The 22,548-nt window shown below is 35.3% G+C and overlaps 3 protein-coding genes across 3 annotated transcripts; 1 reads left to right on the top strand and 2 right to left on the bottom strand.

Moving 5' to 3' along the window:
- Positions 1–4,383: 4,383 nt before the first annotated feature.
- LOC131634062 (protein PELPK1-like) lies at positions 4,384–5,126 on the bottom strand. Its single transcript, XM_058904743.1, has one exon. The coding sequence runs from the start codon at positions 5,018–5,020 to the stop codon at positions 4,622–4,624; it is 399 nt and encodes a 132-aa protein (XP_058760726.1). The 5' UTR covers positions 5,021–5,126; the 3' UTR covers positions 4,384–4,621.
- Positions 5,127–10,977: 5,851 nt separating this feature from the next.
- LOC131634074 (uncharacterized) lies at positions 10,978–11,833 on the top strand. The gene is made up of 2 exons (XM_058904753.1): positions 10,978–11,346; positions 11,483–11,833. The coding sequence occupies exons 1-2, from the start codon at positions 10,978–10,980 to the stop codon at positions 11,831–11,833; spliced, it is 720 nt and encodes a 239-aa protein (XP_058760736.1).
- A 9,443-nt stretch (positions 11,834–21,276) lies between these two features.
- LOC131634070 (uncharacterized) lies at positions 21,277–21,927 on the bottom strand. The gene has a single exon (XM_058904750.1). The coding sequence runs from the start codon at positions 21,873–21,875 to the stop codon at positions 21,477–21,479; it is 399 nt and encodes a 132-aa protein (XP_058760733.1). The 5' UTR covers positions 21,876–21,927; the 3' UTR covers positions 21,277–21,476.
- Positions 21,928–22,548: the final 621 nt, after the last annotated feature.

The following is a 22,548-nucleotide window of genomic DNA, read 5'->3' as shown; positions in this document are numbered from 1 at the left end:
TGTTATGTATCGACTCCTATAGCCTGGGAGTCGACCCATATAGGATAGAGAATATTTCAAAAGGTTTTTAGTGGAAGTCGACCCATAACTTGAGGGAGTCGACTCCTTTAATATGTATCGACTCCAAGAGGCCATGTATCAACTCATTCATGACAGAAACATTTGTTATCAATTTGGCTTCAAAGGAAGTTTACTCCTAACACGGGTGAGTCGAGTCCAAGCATGGTTTTTCATGAAAATTGATATTTTTGACCTTTTTAACTTGATCAAATGCTTTTGACTTGTTCCCTAAGTGTTCAAATATAGAAATGCAACCTAGACATGGAGAGGTAAGGTCCAATGTACAAATACTATATATTACCTAGTTTTGACATTATACAAAATATCTAAGAGAGGATATTGCACTCACAACTTTAGACTCTGATCAAGCTTCACCATACTCTATCAGAAGCCTCTGACTCAAGAAGATTACTACAATGGAAGATAGTGTGAAAATGTTAAAATAGTACAAATCATTATCATTTCCACTACCATACGAGATTGGACAAAGGATTGTATATGTCAGTACCAACTTTTTTAAAACATCTCATCATCACCTTCCACTATGTTGCTACTGCCACTACACTACTGCTCCTACTCAACATCTTCATGTAAGTCGTGGATTATGAAATTTCAACTTCACTCTCTAACAAATCTATTTTCGTTTATATAAAAGAGTGTTTGAAGCCATGGAAAGTAAGAACGACTAATAGAAGATATACATACTCGTTCAAAAGAAACAAGTCAAAATAAGAGAGAAACACTAAGTCGAGAATCAACAAAAAGAAGAAAGCAAAGAAAATGAAAATTTCTTTACCCACCTCCCTATGGGGGGTCACCCCCAGCGAAATTCCCAAACTACCCCTGCTTCGGAAATGAACTTCCGAAGCGCATTTTTTTTAAAAAAATTTCCTTGATTCGGAAGTTCATCTCCGAAAACACCTCATGGGGGGTGCGTTCGGAGATGAACATCCGAAAACACCTCATGGGGGGTGAATTCGGAAGTTCATTTCCGAATTATGCAGAAACTGTGTTTTTTTTATGTTTTTTCTTAAACGCAACCACATTTTAATTAAACGTTACCGGCAAATAAAATAAACAATAGATAGACTGAAAACACTAATATGATAAATAAACAAAAAAAAATACTAATATGAAAATATTATATACAAACCGAAATAAATAAAAATAGTGTGCTAAATATACAATCCAAAATAAAAAAATGAATAAACCCCACCACTACTGGGTGTGCCTAACCCGCTCACCCTGGGCCCTCCTCTGCCGCCTGTACCCCGCCACACGGCCCGCATCAGTGACGATGATCTCCATCACGGCGACTGCCTCTGGTCCGCCCTGATGAATGACACCTCGATCCAACGCGTCCCGCCCAAGCATCTCTATCCGCTGACAGATCGGAAGGAGATCAATGGCGTGGTCATCCTCCGCCTGCCGGTTCTCCAGGATCTCCTCGTGTGCTGGCCTAGGAGCGCCGAGAATGTCGGGTCTCAAGAGAGGATGGGACACCCGGTAGAACCATGTGACGTACCCCTCCACACTGTGCCAGTCCTGGGTGACCCGCATGCGACGGTACTCCTCCGGTACCACATGATGCTGCCACTCCTCCCATATGGCAGTGAGCTGCACTCTGGTCACTGTGTCAGGAGCAGCCTCGAAGGGTGACCTGGGTATGATCTGCACGAACCCAAACTGCCGCATGCACTGCTCCGGGAGATACCGGACCATGATGCCGGTCCCGCATGCCAACCAGCCTGAATATAGAGCAACCCCGTCGAAGGGGACAATCTCAGCGTAGTCGACGAAAGGCCTCCAGGTGACGTCGTCGTGCATCGTGCGGTCCAAGTACAGACGGTATGGTCCCACCGCATCGTTCCCCCTCTGGAGAGCGTATCTGGCGGCCCTGGGCATGGCGTCCACGTACTCAGGATCGATGTGAAAGCCGTGGATGCGGGAGAAGTAGGAGATGATCCAGCTCTGAAACAGAAACAAGATAATGTATTAAAATTAAATACGAAACATATATAAATAAATAAATACGATAATGTATTAAAATAAAACGTACCGTAAGCAGTGTGCAGGATCCGACCAACTGCCTCGTCCTCCAGTTGGAGGCCTCATTCAGCTTCTGGTAGAGATATGCCAGAGTAGCTGACCCCTAGTTCCACTGGTGAACGGTAGTCAAGTCCATGAAGTAGCGGAGGTAGGTCAAGTCGAAGTACCTTGCACTCTTGTCCAGAAAGCATGCAGCGCCTACCACATGCATGTACCAGCACCGGAGAGCGCAGCCGCGGTGGTACTCCCTGAATAGGTCGTTATCCTCCTGCTCGGCCTCGGCCGCCGCGTCCAGGTGGAACTCAAAATAGATCTTCAGTGTAGTGAACCGGACATGAGGCCCACAAGTCGTGACACACTCAGAGTGAGCAACCTCGTGCGGCAGACCCAAATAGTGCATCATCCACTCAATGGCCTCGACCCTCTGGATCCTGGAGTGGTGCAACAGCGGCCCCCTGATAGGCAGGTGGAGAAGACACTGGACGTCATGCAAGGTGATCGTCAACTCCCCCACCGGCAAGTGGAAAGAAGACGTCTCCTTGTGCCAGCGCTCCACAAATGCCCCCTGCATGCCGGTGCTGATGGTGGTGTACCCGGTCATGCAGAGCCCGCTAAGCCCTGAACCTCACACGTGGTCGTTAAACCACTGAGCTGCTGGTTTAAACAGACCGGAAATCTTCCTGGAGTGGTTCACCATTTTCAATGACTCTCTCTCCTGTTAAAAAAAACAAATAAGCGAGAAATAAACGGTAAAATTATAAAAAATGGTGACAAATAAATGGCTAAGTTAAAAAAAATACCTCTCCCTCCCAGATCCGCCGAGCGACGTGATCCTGGTAGTGAATCAGCAGGGAAGTGTCAAAAGGCCCTCCCGGAAAGCTATCCACCTCCTGCTCCTCCTGCTCCTCCTCCTCCCCGACTGGAGGGTCAACATCCGGTATGACCTCCTCCTCCTCCTCCTCCTCCTCCTCCTCCTCCTCCTCATCCTCATCCTCTCGCTGGCGGGAAGAAGATACCCGAGCCAGCCTACTCCTAGAGCCTGAAGCAGATGAACTCTCCACCAAGTCCTGTGGAACGCGGACACGGCGTCCCCGTCCCTGCCCCCGTCCCTGGGTCGACGCCAGCTGCGCCGCCGCCCGCTCGCGTCTAGCCTACGCAGTCTGGGACTCTCTCCCCTGTCTGATGCGTGCTGGCTGGTCTGACATGATCCTGTAAACAATCGAAATCGATTAATATGCGAGACAAATGAAAAAACAAAAAAAAATGAACTTCTGGTACATTTCGGAAGTTCATTTCCGAAAACTGGGATGGAGGTGTTTTCGGAAATGAACTTCCGAAACACCCCCACGCAGAGCTTCTCTGCAACCTCCAATGGCAGACCCAAAAACCTAAACCAAATCCATTTTTTTGCCTACTAAACATCCTAATATCAGTACTAAGCTATCTTAATGTCATTTTTTCAGATTCTAAACACCCTAATATAGTTTAATCAAATAGATCTAAAACTTGAAAAAACAATGATAAACTTACCAATTAGTGTTTAATGATGAGTTTGGTTGAGTTTGGAAGAAGAGTTTGGCTACTTCACACTTGCTTCTGCAGAAATTTCGCCTATGGAAGTGTTTGATGATGATTAGGGTAAATGATTTGGGGGAGGGGGAGAGTTCTGCTTAATCTGCAGAACGCGTTTTATTTCGGAAGTTCATTTCCGAAATTGTAGTTTCGGAAATGAACTTCCGAAATAAGACATTTTTTTCAAAAAAAAAGGCGCTTTCGGAGATGAACTTCCGAAAACACCTTTTTCATGCATTTCGGAAGTTCATTTCCGAAGTCAGGGGTATAATGGGATTTTCACTAGAGGTGGACTAGAAGATAGGGAGGTGGCCAAAGAATTTCTCAAGAAAATTCAATCTTTAATCACTTTTATCTAAATTATTATATTTTCATTGTTGTTATTTTGTTCGAATCAATCCAAAACTTCAAAATATATTGTTTATCTAAATTAGCAATATATTTGTAGTAATTGATATTTAAGATAATCATCATGAAAAAAATACCCTACTTGTCGTTGGATTGTCCATCAAGAATTAATTAGGTTATTTTGCTGCTACAACTAAAAGAGTGCAAAAGAGGAAGACATCATGGTTGTATCTAAGTGTGCAACATTTTAGTAGAAGAGACTAATTGACTAATTTTATATATTTAAAAGACTAAGTTTATATATTCTGAAAATGTTAACTACTATAATAGTTCAAAAGAAGAAGGCATTATAATTGTATCTAAATGTATATCATTCAACGGTAATATAAATTCAAAAGTACAAGCTATAGCTCCAAACTAGTAAATAAAATGGGAAAAAGTACAAATGCTTTCACACCATTGACCATACAATACAACAAAGATACTCTCATCATCATAACCAAACAGAATTTAATCACACACTATAAAGAAATAATGCAAAGTCTATTGTATACACTTAGATGAACACATGATGCTCCTCGTAAATAAGTGTTTAAGGACTAGAGGCTGAAGGTGGTGGAGAGAGAAATGGGATGGAAGGGAAAGTGGTTGGGATCGAGGTGGGTAAGTTGGGAAGTGAAGTGACAGCTGGCAATGGTGGAATGTTGAGAGTTGGAATATTTGTAGGAAAGCTTGGAAGTGGTGGCATAGTGAGTTTAGGAAGAGATGGAATGTTAGTTGGCATTGGGAATGGTGGAAGACTTGCTTGAGGAAATGTTGGAATTGAAGGCAAAGGTGGCAATGTTGTTGTTGGTTTTGGTAAAGTGGGAATGCTAGGCAAATTAGGCTGCTGTGAGGTTGTTTGCAAAAGATGGCGAGCATCTAAACTCATGCTTGACATGGTCACAACAAGAAATAAAGCTATGATGAAGGATTTGTTTGATGGCGCCATTGATAACTTGATGAATAGTAGGAGATAAGGAATGTATATTTTGTATTGAGAGAAGTTGTTTGGGATTTTATGACAAGGAAAGAGACAATGGATGGAGTTATATAGAGTACGAGAGATTTGAAGAAGTGTAATTTGGAGAACTATATATAAAAAGTAGTTCAACTTCCTGTGTTTCACTTTGACAAAAGCTTTTGTCAAAGTTCTAAAGAACAGAAGAGGATAGAATGACAAGTGTTTATTTTATTTTTAAGAATTTGGTTGGTGAGCGAGAGATACTATGTAGTTGCAAATAGGTGCTAATATCTAAGAGTTGGTAATCTAATTGGATTTACCATTAACTCAATGTCATGAAAATTAATTTTTAATGCTATTACACTCATCAATCAACTTGTTTATTTTCATCCAACAACACGAATGAATTCAACTTGTTATTTTGTAAATAAATATAAAAGTTTGAAGTGTTGTTCAGAGCCTATGAGTGAGGGAACCGGCTTTGTTACGGTAGACATTGCACACATTATTACATTTAAGATATGGGTAGTTATTCGATCAAGACTAAATTTTTTAATTCAACTTCAGTATTTTAATTATAAAACAAAACTTAAATTCTACACTTTTATAGCTCAATCAAAATTGAATGGTTGTTGCCAAGGAAGGGTGGCTCATTTTGCAAGGTCATAGGTTTAACTTTTGCCTCTGATGTGTAGACATTTTTTTGTGGGTGAACGGTAACTGATATTTGAGCCTTGAGACTTGTCGTAACTCAAGTGAATTCTCAGAGTTCAAATCATTGACAATAAATGATTGATCGTCAAATGTTTTAAATTTGTGAATATGAATATTTATATAAAAAAAATTCTTAAGTGAGGTCGACATTATCCCGTTTTTATAATGAAAACGCATATATAAAAAAAGTGATAAAAGAGAAATAAATTGAAAAAATATTGGAGTTGTAAAATTCACTCTCACAAATACAAAGTATACTCTACTCTCATTAGAATATACTTCTCATCCTTTAACATAATCAAAAAAGCAAGTAAAAGTACACAAGCATATAGATCATGTGAGACAGGTAAAGAAAGGGAAGAAGAAGACAAAGAAGAAATATTTAGTAAATTTAATCCATATATGTGATTGATTTATGTGAGGTCGTGTGTTCAACTCCCGCTACCGATGTGAGAATATTTTTGGTGGGTAATCTGTAAGTGCCTCTGTAAGTGTTATTTGAGCCTTGGGACCTGCACTGACCCTGGTGAGCTCCTGGAGCCCATCTCACCTAAACTTCTTTTGAAAATAAAATGGTTGTCAAATATTTTAAAATTGTGAATATGAATTATTCAAATCAAAGTGTATAACTTCTTAACTGAGGTTGACATTATCCCCATTTTCATAGTGAAAACGCATATCTCATAAAGGTGATGAAAGAGAAATAAACTGAAAAAATATTGTATTTGTCAAATTCACTCTCACAAATACAAAGAGTACACTCTCCTCCTTTAAAATATTATATAAAAAAGGTAAAAGTACACACACATAAATCATGTGAGACACGTAGAGAAAGGGAAGAAGAAGACAAAGAAGAAACATTTAGTAAATTTAATCCATGCGTGATTGATTTATGTGAGGTCGTGTGTTCAACTCCGGCTATCGTTGTGGAAACATTCTTGGTGGGTGATCTGTAAGTGCTAATTGAGCCTTGAGGGCCTGCCCTGACCCTGGTGAGCTCCCGGAGCCCAACTCACCTAAACTTTTCTTCACCAAAAAAAATTGGTTGCCAAATATTTGAAATTTGTGAATATGGATTTTTCTAATTAAAGTATATAACTTCTTAAATGAGGTCGACATTGTCCCCATTTTCAGAGTGAGAACGCATATCTCATAAAGGTGATGAAAGAGATATAAACTGAAAAAATATTGGAGTTGTCAAATTCACTCTCACAAATACAAAGAGTATACTCTACTCTCATTAGAGTATACTTCTCCCCCTTTAACATGATCAAAAAAGCATGAAAAAGTACATAAGCATATAAATCCTGTAACACACATAGAGAAAGGGAAGTAGAAGACAGAGAAGAAATAATTACTAAATGTAATACATGAAAGATTGACCTTAGATTCCTAATTCAGTTCTTATGAAAAAAGAAATATTCATTAGGGAAAAATTTAGTAAAAACATATTTCGGTTAATTAGATAATGACACAAACTCAATCACACAATCCCTTTTTTCGAAGTCATCCCTAATGAAATTGTGCATAACCTCAATGTGTTTAGTTTGAGAGTGAAGTTTTGAACTTTTTCGTGAGGTTTATATCATTAGTATTGTTGCATTTTATCATGACATCTTTGAGATCATCTCTCTAATTACTAAGCTGATGTTTCATCTTAATAATTTGTGTCCAACAACTATCTTTTTAATGTATTTTGTCTCAGTTGTGGATAACGTTACACTTGCATGTTTCTTTCTATGTCAAGAGACAAGCGAGTTACCAATTAATTGACACATATCGTAGGTACTTTTTGATCCAATTTACAACCAGTGAAATCAGAATCAGAATGCCCAACTAAGGCATAATATGTTCCTTTAAGGTACCATAAACCCATTTGTGGTGTGCTAGTGAGATATCTCATAATGGTTTTTTATTGCAATGAAATTTGATTATTTGGGTTTGCTTGAAAACGAGTACGCAGACACAACAAACATGATACCAAGACGAGATGCACTAAGCTAAAGAAGAGAGCCAATCATACCTTAATACTTGTTTTTTTTCAAATGATACGCATCTTCTATAACTGTCTCATTTACTCCACAAGAATGGCCCTTGAAATGGCCGTCAGTGATGCGCTAATGAACAACCCATAAGACATGGTATATAATTTGATTGAGGATATGGCTAAGAACCATCACTCATGGGGTTCCGTGTGTGATAAAAGTGCTAAATCCCCCCAAAAAGGTGGGTTGTACGAGGTTAGTCAGTTTGACCATATGAACACAAAGGATGATGCATTTTATCATAAAATTAAAATTTTAGTTGTTTTTATGCCAACACCTGCTCCAATAATTGTTGTTACTCTTACCACCCATGTGGGACCCATCTGGGAGGCCTATGGGATGAACGGGCATCTCGCTAGGGATTGTTGAATTATTTTGGTCGAAGGAACGAATCTATAAATCATTAATTATTTTTACAATAGAAGTAGAAATCCATACTCGAATACCTTTAACCAGGGTGGAGAGATCGCCTCAACTTCTCTTACATAAATAACCAAAATGATTTGGGACCAGATGGGATCCCACAAGGCACGGCGCCTAGAAAGTCAAACCTAAAAATCATGATGGAGAATTTTGTGGCAACACAAACTCGACAGAATGACGACTTTAGGAATCATAAACTCCATACTAATGAGGTACTAAGGAAGCTGATGTAACACCCTTCTAAACCCCGCGGCAATTAATTAAATAAATCAGAGTAACATGCACAAGGGCGTCACAATTCATAAATAAAATAAACAACATCGGTCATATGTCATGCATTCACTAAGGAACATTTCATTATAACTCATAATTCATAATATATCATGTTGACACAGCGGAATAACATTATAAAATTTCATCACATCATCGATGTATTAATCCTCAAATAAATTAAACAAAAATGAGTTATTATCATAAACTCAAAAACAATGTTTCCCCCAGTGTTACACATATCAGAGCATGACCCGACGCTAAACAACATATCGACTCATGAGCTAATCCTCACCGAGTCGGAGCCGCTATCCTCAATCTGAAAAATATATTGTAAGGGCGAGTCTCATTCGCAATTAATAAATATTATTGCATTATAAATAGCAACACATCAATAGTTATATTATTCACCCAATCCATCTATATTCAGATAATCCATCATCTCACAAAACACACAATACCAATCATAACAATGAAATACATTCAGTCACATTATCAAATTCATGCATATGAATGCAACAGACTCTATGCATGTGGTACCAAACATCACTAGTGGAAATCATCCACCGACCGATCTATCATCATCCAGATACGGCCCTGCCAGCACAAATTCCACACAATGGGAATTCTGCCCTTCACTGAATCCTCTCATCATCTAGGATTCAGCCCTCATCAATGATTATGGATGCATGCAAACATATATATAACATACTTTCATCATCACTATTCTATGAGTAGCATCATCTATACTCATTTCATCATCATCATCATCATCATTATTAAGCATGTTCATATATACATTAACATCATTCATCACAAATCATTCATCATCACCATCATTACAGAACATACATGTATTACACTAATCATCATCATCAAAAGTAAGAATATACATGTACTCACATCTTCCAAAACAATTCAATCATCATTGTACAATTCTCAACTATCATCACATAATCATGTTTTCAAACACGTCTTATATTGTCACATCTCATCACATATATCAACAATATATCATCCATCAAACGAACAAAGTATTCAAATCACACTCATATCATCACATGAAATATCTCATGAGTTCCATTACACAGTCAAACAAGATCATCATACGAATCATGTTTAAAACATAGCATGTATTGTCATATCTCATCATATATATGTACAATACATCATTCATCAAGCAATAAATTCATAATTCTAAATTAATTGAAAGCTACACCTCATTTTATCATTTAAACTCATAGGTTATCTCATAAGGTTCATCATGCTCGAAATGGCACTAAAAACGGAGTTACGAATCAAAAGTTACGCATCATTGAACTTTCGAAGAAAATCACAAAACAAAATTTTTACACACAGAAGCCATACGCGTATGGCACCTCCCATACGTGTATCACCCAAACCCATACGCGTATCAGACATCCCATACGCAAATCAACAGAACTAAATTTACACTGAGAATTTCCATACGAGTATGAACACACCCATACGCGTATGGCCTCATCCCATACGCGTATTACCAATTCTCATACGCATTTCCCCAGTATTCCTCCAAAAATATGCAATTCCGCACCAGTCCGTTTTCCACTCGTTTTCACTCATAACAGGCCACGATTTTAAGTCTAAAACACCATCTTTTCACACATTAACATATGGTATTCATCCAATTTCATCAATCTATTATCCTATGTCAGTTTTACACATTAAAACCTAACTTTCTATACAATTTTTGGAAACCCATAACTCAGATTCAGTGTTCATGGAAGAACACAACAACACAACAATCGATACAGTACCCACAACACAAACATCAATTAACATACAGTTCTATATAGAATTCACAAAGGTATTCATCAACAATTCAACTTCTATTGAAATTATATCAAAACCTAACTCTGGCATATAATCAAATTGACCCAAACAATATTCCTAATCATGCCTATCATTCAGAACACGATAAGAGATGGTAATTGGAAGACTCCCCCCTTACCTTAGCCAAAGATTCTTGATTGGTCTTCTTCCTCTTTGGTTCCTCTTTACGTTCCTCAGCTCTTCTCTTCCACTTCTCATTTTTCACGTTTTGACTCTTTTTCCTTATTTCCTTTATTTTATGAAAACATAAAATAATTAGTAATGGGCTTACTCACTTAGCACCCCCATACTACTAATCTCACCATCCGGCCCAATGACCCTTAATCCATAATTCTCCAATAATTCAACAAAATACCAAATAATTCTAAATAATAATTTAATTTCCGATTAAATAAAATTAGAAAATATGGGGTGTTACAGCTGACATCTAGACTTAAGTCTTTGACCACCTTAACAAGATGCTAGAGACTTAAATCTCTCAAACCACACAACAACAAGCATCAACATCTATACCCCTAATATCTTTTTCGGGGAAATTTGAGCAAAATCCTAGAGGTCTTGTTAAAGTTATTGTCACTAGAAGCGGGAAACAAATAAAAAATTCTACGAGAAGTGGGGTTCATGTGGAGAGTTTCAAAAAATCAGTCGAGAAAATGGTCAAAAGAAAAAGAGAATGAAAAGGAAGCGGAAGTTAAAGTGGAAATTCCAACACCTCCCAAAAAGAAGGTAGTTAAAAAGGTTGAGAAGGAAGCACCATATAACGCTCTTCCTCTCTACAAACCCAAGATATATTTCTCTCTAAGGATTGTCAAAGCCAAAATAGAGTCTCAATCAATTCACACAGTTTATGGACGTGATAAAAAAATTCATGTTAATGTTCCATGCACTGAGATTTTGGCCCAAATGCCAAACTATGTGAAAGTTTTGAAAGAAATCTTCTCGAAAAAGAGGAAGTTAGAAGAGCGCAAAACAATAGCCACAACCAACACAGTTATTCAAAATATGTCGCAGAAATAAAAAGACCTAGAAGTTTTTCAATCCCGTTCCAGCTGGGCACCATTTAAATAGGTAAGGTTCTTTGTGATTTAGGGGCTAGCATCAGCATGACGCCCCTATCTATGTGCAGAAAATTAGAAGCAAGAATAATAATAATACCTACAAGCATGAACTGCAAATTGCAGACAAATCGATCAAGTTTCTGGTCGGGATACAGGAAGATGTTCGTGTTAAAGTAGGACATATCTATAACCCCACTGATTTCATTGTCGTTGGCATTAGGGAGGATCCTCGTGTGCCTTTCATTATGAGAAGGTCGTTCTTATGTACTGCATGTACCATCATTGATGTTAAGAGTGGGACTTTAAGTATGGAAGTAGGGGTTGAGAGATTAGACTTTATAATGACTACCATGATGGAAAACCCCTATATAGAGATCTTGTGTTATCTAGTTGAAGTAGCAAGGACTAGAGATAAATAGAAAATACTAGAGGAAAAGAATGAGCTGAAGGAAAAGGGTGAAATGGTTGGAAAAGAAAAGAGAATTAGAAAGGAGGAAAAGTACGTGAATAAAAAAAGTCTGAGAGATACTTGTCACCCTACAAGAAAAAAGAAAAAGGGAAAGGTAAGTATGACAAGTTTATTAGGAAGTGGGCATGGAACCCTGAAAATAAGGATGAACTGCCTTAAGTGATTATACACTCAGGATTCTCGAGCTCAAGCGGCGTCAAACAAAGCATTGTGTGGGAGGAAACCCATGTTTTTATAATCTAATTTGTGTTTTGTTGTTGTTTTTGTAGGGTTAAATAAAGGAGAAACTCATGAAAAAGACCCTAAAGAAAGGAAATTTTGAGGAATGATCAAGGTGCAAACCAAACGTACCAAAGAAAGGGAAAAAACCAAGAAAGTAGACACGCAGAGTGAAAACCGATGTTGGCATGCCAGCCAGTATCAAGTGTGTCAGCTAGGACGCTCCCCCCCCATCCAAAAACCCTAGCCCATAGTAAAAATTAGGGCTAACACGACCAACCATGTTGCCTAACACGACCCGTGTCAGCATCCCAATTTGTTTCACAATTTTCCCCTTCTCTCACATGGACTCCTCCACCTCAAAATTTGGCCAATCATTACCCAAAATACCACCTACCACTCCCTACAAGTCTTTTTTTTTTATTTTTACGTTTCTCCTCTCATTATTTAGTTTTAAATACTTGAACTTTAAAATGTAGTTTTTTTAAAAAAAATAAAGTGAATTTATTTTTCTTGTATATACTTATTTATTAAAGATAAATATTATCGATGTGTTTTTTTAATATATTTATTAAATACAAATCATTGTGTGTTCCTTTTCTTAAAAATTATTGATGACAGATCTTTCAAAAAATGATTATACTAATCAATAATAAATATTTATTCTTTTTATATGTATAAATTAAAATGTGTTTCATATTTTCTTAATATTTATATTTGACAAATATCTGTCATGTCTTTTATATTTGTGATTAGTACTTGCGATTAGTATTTGCCTAATATATTTTTATTTATTTCATATTTTTATGCTTATAAATGATAATGTATTGTCCTGTATAATTTTATAATTTATTAATGAAATATATTTGTCACATTTGTTATAATTTTAAATAAAAATAATTGTCTAATGTTTTAGTATATATTAATCAATAAAAAATAGTTATTGTGCCTTTTTAATGGGGTAGAACACAACAGAAAAAATTTGTTGGGATAAATTGGCATTGAAATATTCAAAATTCTTAGTTTTGGGGGAATTTCAACTTGGGATCCTTTATTGAGGAAAATCAAGAAAAGGTTGGCTAGTTGGAAAGGGAGGTTTCTTAGTTTTGGGGGAAAGACTAACTTTCTTAAAGTCGGTGCTTGGAAGCTTGGCTATTTTCACCTTATCGTTCTACAAGGCTCCTAAGAAAATAGTTAAGGAACTCAATAAAATACAAAGCGAATTTTTGTGGGGAGGGACGAAAGGAAAAAGACGTATTCATTGGGTGAGGTGGGATGTGGTTTGTCTCCCGATCGAGAAGGGGGGTTAGGTGTGAGGAGGATTGAGGACTTTAATTCGGGGCTTGTGGTATCGAGTTCTAAAAGCTAGATATGGTGATTTGAAGCTTCGTATAGCACATGGGGACAAAAATTCTAAGAGGTCGTATGTTTCGTCTACGTGGTGGGCGAACATAATGTCTTTGGAGAACTCTCAACCAAGGGGTTTCTTTAACCTTGCTTGCAAGTTTTCGGTGGGAAATGGTTACTCATTGTCCTTTTGGCCTTCAAATTGGACGACTGTTGGCATTTTAAAGGACTGATTTTTAAATTGGTATGGAAGTTGGATGTTCCGAATAAGGTCAAATGCTTTAGTTGGAAGTGTTTTTTAAACAAGTTACAGACATGTGACACGTTAGCGGTTAGAGGTATAATTCCTATATCTACTTCCTCTTGTGTTTTCTGCTGTGCTAGGGAAGAAACACCGCTCCATTCTATTTTGCTATGTTATTGTGTGGATTTAATTTGTAAGGATATTGCCGAATGGCTCGGCTTTGGCAATTACCATGCGGTGTCTTTTAAGGATAGCTTCATGAAATGGTTTAAGTTTAGCAAGGAAGCGAAGCTTAGAAAGGGAAATGATGGAGTGGTGTGGTTGGCGGTTTGTTGGATTATATGGAAAGTGAGAAATGGGATCGTCTTTGGGGGAGATTCGTGGAACATTTACGACATTGTTTGGGATGTGAGAGCTTTGGTGTGGAGATGTACTTTTGTGGGGAAAATTATCCAACCCAATTGCAATTTTTACGAGTTTAGTAGAATCCCTCTTTTTTATTTATCGTAAGATGTATTTGGCGTATAATTTTCTCCTTGTCCTTTCGCCTTTAATCCTTTTGTATCAAGTTTGAGAATTTGGGTTCTCCTATCAATATGATCTTGCTTTAAAAAAAATCTTAATGAGTGATTTGAATAAAATAAAAAGAATGAAGCCATAATTTTTAATGTATATATTAAAATTGTAGTTGTGAAATTTAAAAAGAATTTTGAAGAATCAATGGTGACTAATTTTATTAAGTTCATATTTAACTCAAATTAGGAGATTATAAATATGTTCATTTTTATTTTATAATTTTAAACAACTTATTAAATTTATCTAACTAATTTTATGCAGACAATTTTAGAAAAAATTTAAATTTTAAATAATTTTTTGGTTGCAAATATTTGTGTGTGTGTGTTTTTATTTTTTATTAAAGATATAAAAATATTAAATATATTTATTTGATTAGTAATAAACAAAATCGTATAAGAATCATACACGCCAACAATTTGTTTAGTGACTCATTTTCAAAATATGACTTAAAAAATTCTGATTATAAAACAATTTTATAAAGAGAAACAAAGGATAAAGAAGTATATTTATTAGTCGTTTCAATTCTTAAGTCTATAGGTGAAGGATGAATATTTGATTCATCTCCAAATTGATTGTCAAAAATTAAACAACATTTAAATTAACTTGTAAATACATCATAGAATACACAATACATTTAAATAAAACAATATTAAGAAATCAAACAAAAAGAAAAAGAAAAGAGTCATCACAATAGTATATAAATGTGTAATTTATTATCAATAATATATATAAAAATACATAGATTCCTTTATATAGGATTTGCTATCCAAAATGGAGTAGGGGTACTTGCCCGCTTGGCTTCCACTTTGGTGTAATTCATACAAACTATTACAACAAAAATACTACTATCATTATAGCTAGCCTCATAAATTGTCATCATTCTCGACAAAAAAAATAGGCAATGTCTACTATACTGCATATATTTATCTGATCACATAATGCATCTTGAAAAGAACTGTTTATGGGCTAGTGGTTGAAGGAGTTTTGGAGAAAAATGGGAAGGAAGCGAAAAAGGAAGAGGTTGATGGTTTGGGAGGAGGGTTGGAAACTGGAGCTGGAGCTGGAGCTGACACTGGTGGAACGTCGAGGGTTGGCTCAGTGGAAGGAAAGCTGGGAAATGGCATGGTGTGCTTTGGAAGAGATGGAATGGAGGTGTGCAATGGTGGAAGACTTCCTGAAGTCAATGGTGGAAGACTTCCTAGGCCTGTATGCAATGATGTTGGCATTACGTCTGGCAAAGATGGTTTTGGTAAAGTTGGTAAAGATGGCATTACGTGTGGTAGTTCGGTTACTTGAAGAAGACGGCGAGCCTCGGCGTTCATGCTTGACATTGTTGCAACAACAAGTAGAGCAATGAGGAAAGATTTTGAGAAAGCCATTGTTAATGATAATTTGATGGATTGTATTGAGATGAGAAGATGGTTTGAGATTTGATGAGAAGGAAAGAGATGGTTGATGGTCTTATATAGTGTGAGATATTAGTCTAACTTTCTATTTTTCACTTTGCTAAAAGCATTTTGTGGTTAGATTTGTTGGCTAATCATAGTATTTGCGATTTTTAATTACTGCCTTCAATGCATTACTAATCATGAAAGTTGAGCTTTTAAGAAACTATTTCACTTATTAATCAACTTAGTTATTTTAATCCAGTCACAAATCAAGCCTTCTATAGCCACAAAAAGAAATAGACAAATGCCTAAAAAAAAGTAAAATTGATACTAATGATAATTTTATTCTAATTAATTGAATATAAAATTTGTTTAATATTAATTTTATTTCATGAAATTTGTTCAATGAAATATTGAGTTAGTTGACATGTAGGTGGAAGTCAAATAATTTAAATTGTTTTGATATTTTCATGTTTTAATTATAACTTTATCAAACATGATATCTATTTGTTTAAATATATTATTCTTAAATATCAATTTAGTATGATGTGTTCTTACATATGAAAGTAATAAGTATTACACAAAAATGAAAAACAATACAATATCTAACATCCAAATCTCTTAAAAATAATGTATGCATAACCCTTTATATTATTTGTAAATAATCGTCTATTTCAAGTGCAAGAAAGTCAAAAATGTCTAATCGTCAAGACACATTTTCTCATGTTTGACTGCTTTACTTGAAGCGACTTTGAGAGTTATTTCTCCAAGTTCAGATCATGCATTCTTTAGTCCAACGAGTAGAGAAACTCCAATTAAGTCCACACATGTTTCTCTCCTACCCATCATAGACTAGAACTTGGGTTGGTCATTGTTTCCATCTTTCATTATGTGGTTCGGTCAAAAAATTCTTAAACATCTCTTTCTTCACAAATACTCATGTCTGTCGAAATATATAAAAAGGTCATCCCTAACAAATTAATACGAGATTTGAAACTTAAAAGTTCTCTACAATGAATATTGTATTCCTCAAAGATATCATGACACAACTTACAACAAATAGGACAAACTTCGTTAATAAGACAAATAAGAGAATCATAATATGACATCTAAGGATAGTGTAATACTCTACCAGGGACATATTTTAGCCTAGCCCATCAATAGGAATATCTAAGAAAAAATTCTAATCATGTGTTGCTTACAAACACCCAAAACTAATTTTATGTATTATAGTGAGTCAAAATCTTCTTCATTTCTAGAAATATTAATGTAATAATGAGACACTTAATAGGTACCTTTATTTTTTATGCAGTATATATGTCTCCCAACTATAGTAATGGAGAAGAAAAATGGAGAGAGAAAATGGAGAGGATCATATCTCGTATTATAGTCAAGTGGAACTTTATTTCCATGTTGTGAACATTTATATTAAAATTACACTCGCCAAAATCAATTGGATGGTTAGGATATGATAATGGTGTAATATTTTTTACAATGACAGTGCATACTAATTAATCTCAATCACGGAGAATTTAATTGAAATACATTGACGGTGTAAAGAAGCTTTACACTGACAGTGCATCACAACCATTGATTTGTTAAAAATATTTTTTTTTTTATTTTTATTAAAGTGATTCATTTGGATGGTTATGATACAATGATGTTGTAAATTTTTTTACATTGCTAGTGCATATCAATTAATCTCAATTACATAGAATTTAATTGAAATATACTGAGGGTGAAAAGAAATTTTACACTGACAGTGCATCACAACGGTTGATTTGTTAAAAATATTTGATTTTTATTTTTATTTTATTTTTAATAGGCAAGAAATCTATTAAAAACTGAGTATTATGGGATACTCAACCCATATTACAAACACGGAAGAACTCTACCTCCCGAAACAAAGGAGAGGGTAAGATGGCTTAATGGTTATGATACAATAATGGTATAAAAGTTTTTACTCGAATGGTGCATACCAATTAATTTCAATCACATAACATGTCTTAATGTTATAATTCTCTTGGATAATGGGGTAAAACTAATTTACACTTACATGGTACTATCTTTAATCTCGTATTTTTTTTATCCAAATCCAAAATTTTATTACAAAGTATTGATAAGAACTCTAAACCCTAATGCTTTGTTTGGATTGATGAAATCAGATGGAGCGGAGCAGAATAAAATGGAATAAAATGATATTCCATTGTTTGGATAATTTGAAAATTGATGGAGTGGAAAGTAGTGGTATGAGTTTCATTTTATTTTATCACTTACCACCATATCCTTCCTCTCTTATTTGGGCGGAATGGACAATTTGCCTTATTCCATCCTAAAATTTCAAATAATAAAATGGTATCTTCGTTTCGCTCCGTTTCATTCCGCTCCACCCCACTCCACTCCGCTCCGTTCATTTCGTGATATCCAAAGATAGCCTAAGGAAATTACAACTATAAGTGAAGTTCTCAAAACTCAAAACTGCGGTGACACAAAGCAGTCAACGACGAGGATTCATGATGTTTCACAAACCATCGATGAAGATGATGTACAATGAAAAAAAACCTAGATGTAAAATCAGAAAGGGGCTAGCAGCATGAAAAGGGCTAATTTTGGTACTAATTCACTATTAGTGTTCTTACCCCTTTTTTTTAGTGTTACTTGGTTTTGATTTTTCATTTGTGGGGTGATTTTGGTGTTTTGTTTTGGTGTTGCATGGGAAGGAAGAATGAATATTAGCATGTTTTTCACTGTTACGACGTTAATTTGTGCGAGTGTGAGAGACATGGCTATTGGTAAAATCAGAACTACCGGGAAAGCAGAGCCACCGTTGAGCAGGTAAATGATGCTAATTTTTCTTTTCTCTTGCATTAGGGAATTGGCTAATTATAAATATTATAATACAACAAGTACATTATACTCTCAAATACATCACATTTCAATGAAAACTTTCTGTTTCTTATTCCTTAAGGGACACTGGTTACCATTTGGCTCTATTTTAAAGGGTCTTACTTAAGGTTTTCTTATTTATGTGATTCATGTTCAATCATTTGTATACAACTAACTCAAATTTTTTCAGGCAATTGATCCTAGTAAATATCTCAATTTATGTTTTTAGTCCCTATAAAATTACCAAAAACTACTTTTAGTCCCTATTAAAAAAAAGTCGACTTTTAATTCCTATAAAATTACTTTTGTACTCATTTTTAGTCCCTGTAGAGGGACTAAAAATGAGTGCAAAAGTGATTTTATAGGGACTAAAAGTCAAAAAATTTTTTATAGGGACTAAAAACCAAAATTGAGATATTTACAAGGACCAAAAACTTATTTAACCCTTTTATTTAAGATGATGAACAGAGGCGTGTTTCAAGATACGAATGGATGCATTTCAAGTGGAAAAGAAGTATGACATACACCAGAAGCTTTATCTTAGTTTTTTTTTAAACTTGTGATTACTGTTTTTATCTTGTGCCACAGGAAAATGGTTAGTTAGTTGTTTGTGTTGAGTTACATGTAGCTGTTGCGATTGCTGTAATTCAAATTTCTAAAATAAGCTATGTTGAAACTTTTGAATTTATATTGAAGTAGATCTCTAGCAACAATCTTAACTTATGAATTTAATTATATTTTTGTATGCTTATCATAGTCTTTGAATATGCAGGTAGACTACTGCTTATAAAGCTGACCTCTATCAGGATATGAAATAAAAAGTAGTATTACAAATAAAAAGTTAAGAAAAATTAGTACTAGTATTTATTTCTCAATGTCAAACAAGTTGACTTAGGTACAATTTATAAAGTAGTATTACAAATAAAAAGTTCAGAAGAAAAAAAATTCAACTTCATAGGTCAGTTGAATTCTTCCGACTTAAGAAACAAACTTCTTAAGTCAGGTACAAATAGTACTAGTATTTTTTATAAGACTAGACTTCTTAAGTCGGTGTCTGTTTAACAGACCTAATAATGTTTCTTAAGTCATGAAAAAGTTCAACTTAAGAAGTAAAAACTTTTTATGTCGGCGATTCTTAGTTCAGGATTGAACAGACTTAAAAAGTCATTTTTAACCAACTTAACAAGCTTTTTTCTACTAAATATATCTAATTACAACTTGTATAGAACCGTTTATGGATTAGTGGTTGAAGGAGTTCGTGAGAAAAATGGGAACAAGTTGTAAAAGGAAAGGCTTGGTTTGGGAATGGGAGTGTTGGAAACTTTAGCAGGAGCTGGAGTTGACACTGGTGGAACGTCGATTTTTGGATCAGTGGAATGAAGGCTAGGAAATGGCAAGGTGTGCTTTGGAAGAGATGGACCGGAACTGTGCAATGATGGAATTACCTCTGGCATAACAGATGGTTTTGGTAAAGTTGGAATGGAAGGGTGTGGTAGTGTGTTTTCATGAAGAAGACGGCGGTTGGTTGAAGGGGTTTTGGAGAATAATGGGAAGGAAGAGAAAAAGGAAGAGGTTGATGATTTGGGAGGAGGGTTGGAAACTGGAGCAGGAGCTGGAGCTGACACTGGTGGAACGTCGAGTGTTGACTCAGTGGAAGGAAAGCTGGGAAGTGGCATGGTGTGCTTTGGAAGAGATGGAATGGAGGTGTGCAATGGTGGAAGACTTCCTGAAGACAATGGTGGAAGACCTCCTATATGCAATGATGATGGCATTACGTCTGGCAAAGATGTTTTTTGTAAAGTTGGTAAAGATGGCATTACATGTGGTAGTGGGGTTACTTGAAGAAGACGGCGAGCCTCGGCGTTCATGCTTGACATTGTTGCAACAACAAGTAGAGCAATCATGAAGGATTTGAAGAAAGCCATTGTTGATGATAACTTGATGGATTGTATTGAGATGAGAAGATGGTTTGAGATTTGATGAGAAGGAAAGGGATGGTTGATGGTCTTATATATTAGTTTAACTTTCTATATTTCACTTTGCTAAATTCATTTTGTGGTAAGATTTGTTGGCTAATTAAAGGATTTGCGATGTTTAATTACTGCCTTCAATGCATTATTAATCATGAAAGTTGAGTTTTTATGAAACTATTTGACTTATTCATTTATCAAATTGTGCATTTTAATCCAACCAAAACGAATGCAACCGGACAAACCTTAGCCTCAAAAAGAAATAGATAATGGCCTAAAAAAGCAAATTGATATTAAAAATTATTTTATTTTAATTAATTTACTTAAAAATTTGTTTAAATTAATTTTATTTCATCAAATTTGTTCAATGAAATATTGAGTTAGTTGACATGTAGAAGACAGGTGAAAGTCAAGTAATTTTAATTGTTTTATTTTTTTTATGTTTTAATTCTAATAAATCAAACATGACATGGAATCTATTTACTTAGATTTTTCTAATATCATTTTAGCATGTTCATTAGATATAAGGATGTGTTAGATGGAATAAGAATTTTGAAAGGCTGACGAAGAATAAGCAGGGTTAATATTATAAGGGAAATGATACTTGTACACCAAAACTTACAACTTACACCGTATTTGTATACTATTTGATTACTTTAGTATATTTAATTATTATTTTTTAATTTTTTTAATACAAAGAAATAAATGTCATTGTTGTATTTCAATAGGTGTAAGGATACGGTGTTAAAGTTTGGATGTAGGAATAGCAGCCCTCATATTATAAATATAAAAATACAAACAATAGTAATACATACTTTTTCACACCATAGTAATACATACCTTTTCACACCATACAATACAATAAATATACCAATAATATTACAACCTAGTACAATTTAATCACACACAAAAAAGAAATGATGCAATGTCTATTGGATGCAAAGATAATAAATGAAGAAGTGTTTAAGGGCTAGATGTTGAAGAAGGTGGTGGGGAGAAAAATGGGATGGAGGGGAAAGTGGTTGGGATTGAGGTTGGAATGTTGGGAAGTGAAGTGACTGTTGGCAATGGTGGAATGTTGAGAGATGGAATATTGGTAGGAAAGGTAGCAAGTGGTGGCATAGTGAGTTTAGGAAGAGATGGAATGGTAGTTGGCATTGGCAATGGTGGAAGATTTCCTCCTTGAGGAAATGTTGGAATTGGAGGTAAAGGTGGCAATGTTGTTGTGGGTTTTGGTAAAGTGGGAATGCTAGGCAAATTGGATTGTGAGGTTGCTTGCAAAAGATTGCGAGCTTCTAGACTCATGCTTGACATTGCTACAACAAAAAGTAAAGTTATGGTGAAGGATTTTGTTGAGGCCATTGATAACTCGATTGATTTTATAAGCTAAAGAGTATTTTTGTAGTGAGAGAACTTGCTTTGTGATTTTATGAAAAGTATAGGGATAATTAATCATCTTATATAGAGTAAGATATTTGGGGGACAGGGTAGTTGTTGGAACCATTGAGAGCTTTTGGAATGTTTAGTTAGTTCAACTTCCTATGTTTCATTTTGACTAAATCTATTAGTGGTTGGACTAGTAGGCTACTCATAAATCATAATATTCAATAGTAACATGACAATTCTTTTTGTTTTTAGAGCATCTCCAATGGTGTAACTCATTTTTGGGTTCTTTATGGGTCCCACTAGCCACATCATCTTAAAATAATTTTTCTAATTTTTATTTTAATTGTATAATTCTAAAAAGTTATTATTGGGCCCACAACTTTACCTAATAAACTAATTTGATTGGATACCACAATTTTTTCATAGTTGCATTGCAATGCAATGGTACTATGATGTGGCATGTCTAGGTGGAGAACTTGTTAGAAGGAACTCCCATTTGGTTTGGTGACTGAGAGGAAATGTAGTTGCAATATCTAAATTCTCGACAATTCAAAATAAAATAAAATAAAACAACTTTCATGTATGTGGCCTGATCTAACATTTATGTATTCTTATAAAAAAAATTACATAATATTTTATATTAAATACA

This window comes from Vicia villosa, unplaced genomic scaffold (assembly GCF_029867415.1).
Source record: "Vicia villosa cultivar HV-30 ecotype Madison, WI unplaced genomic scaffold, Vvil1.0 ctg.001217F_1_1, whole genome shotgun sequence".
NCBI lineage: Eukaryota > Viridiplantae > Streptophyta > Magnoliopsida > Fabales > Fabaceae > Vicia > Vicia villosa.
This window is presented reverse-complemented; position numbering and strand designations above follow the sequence as displayed.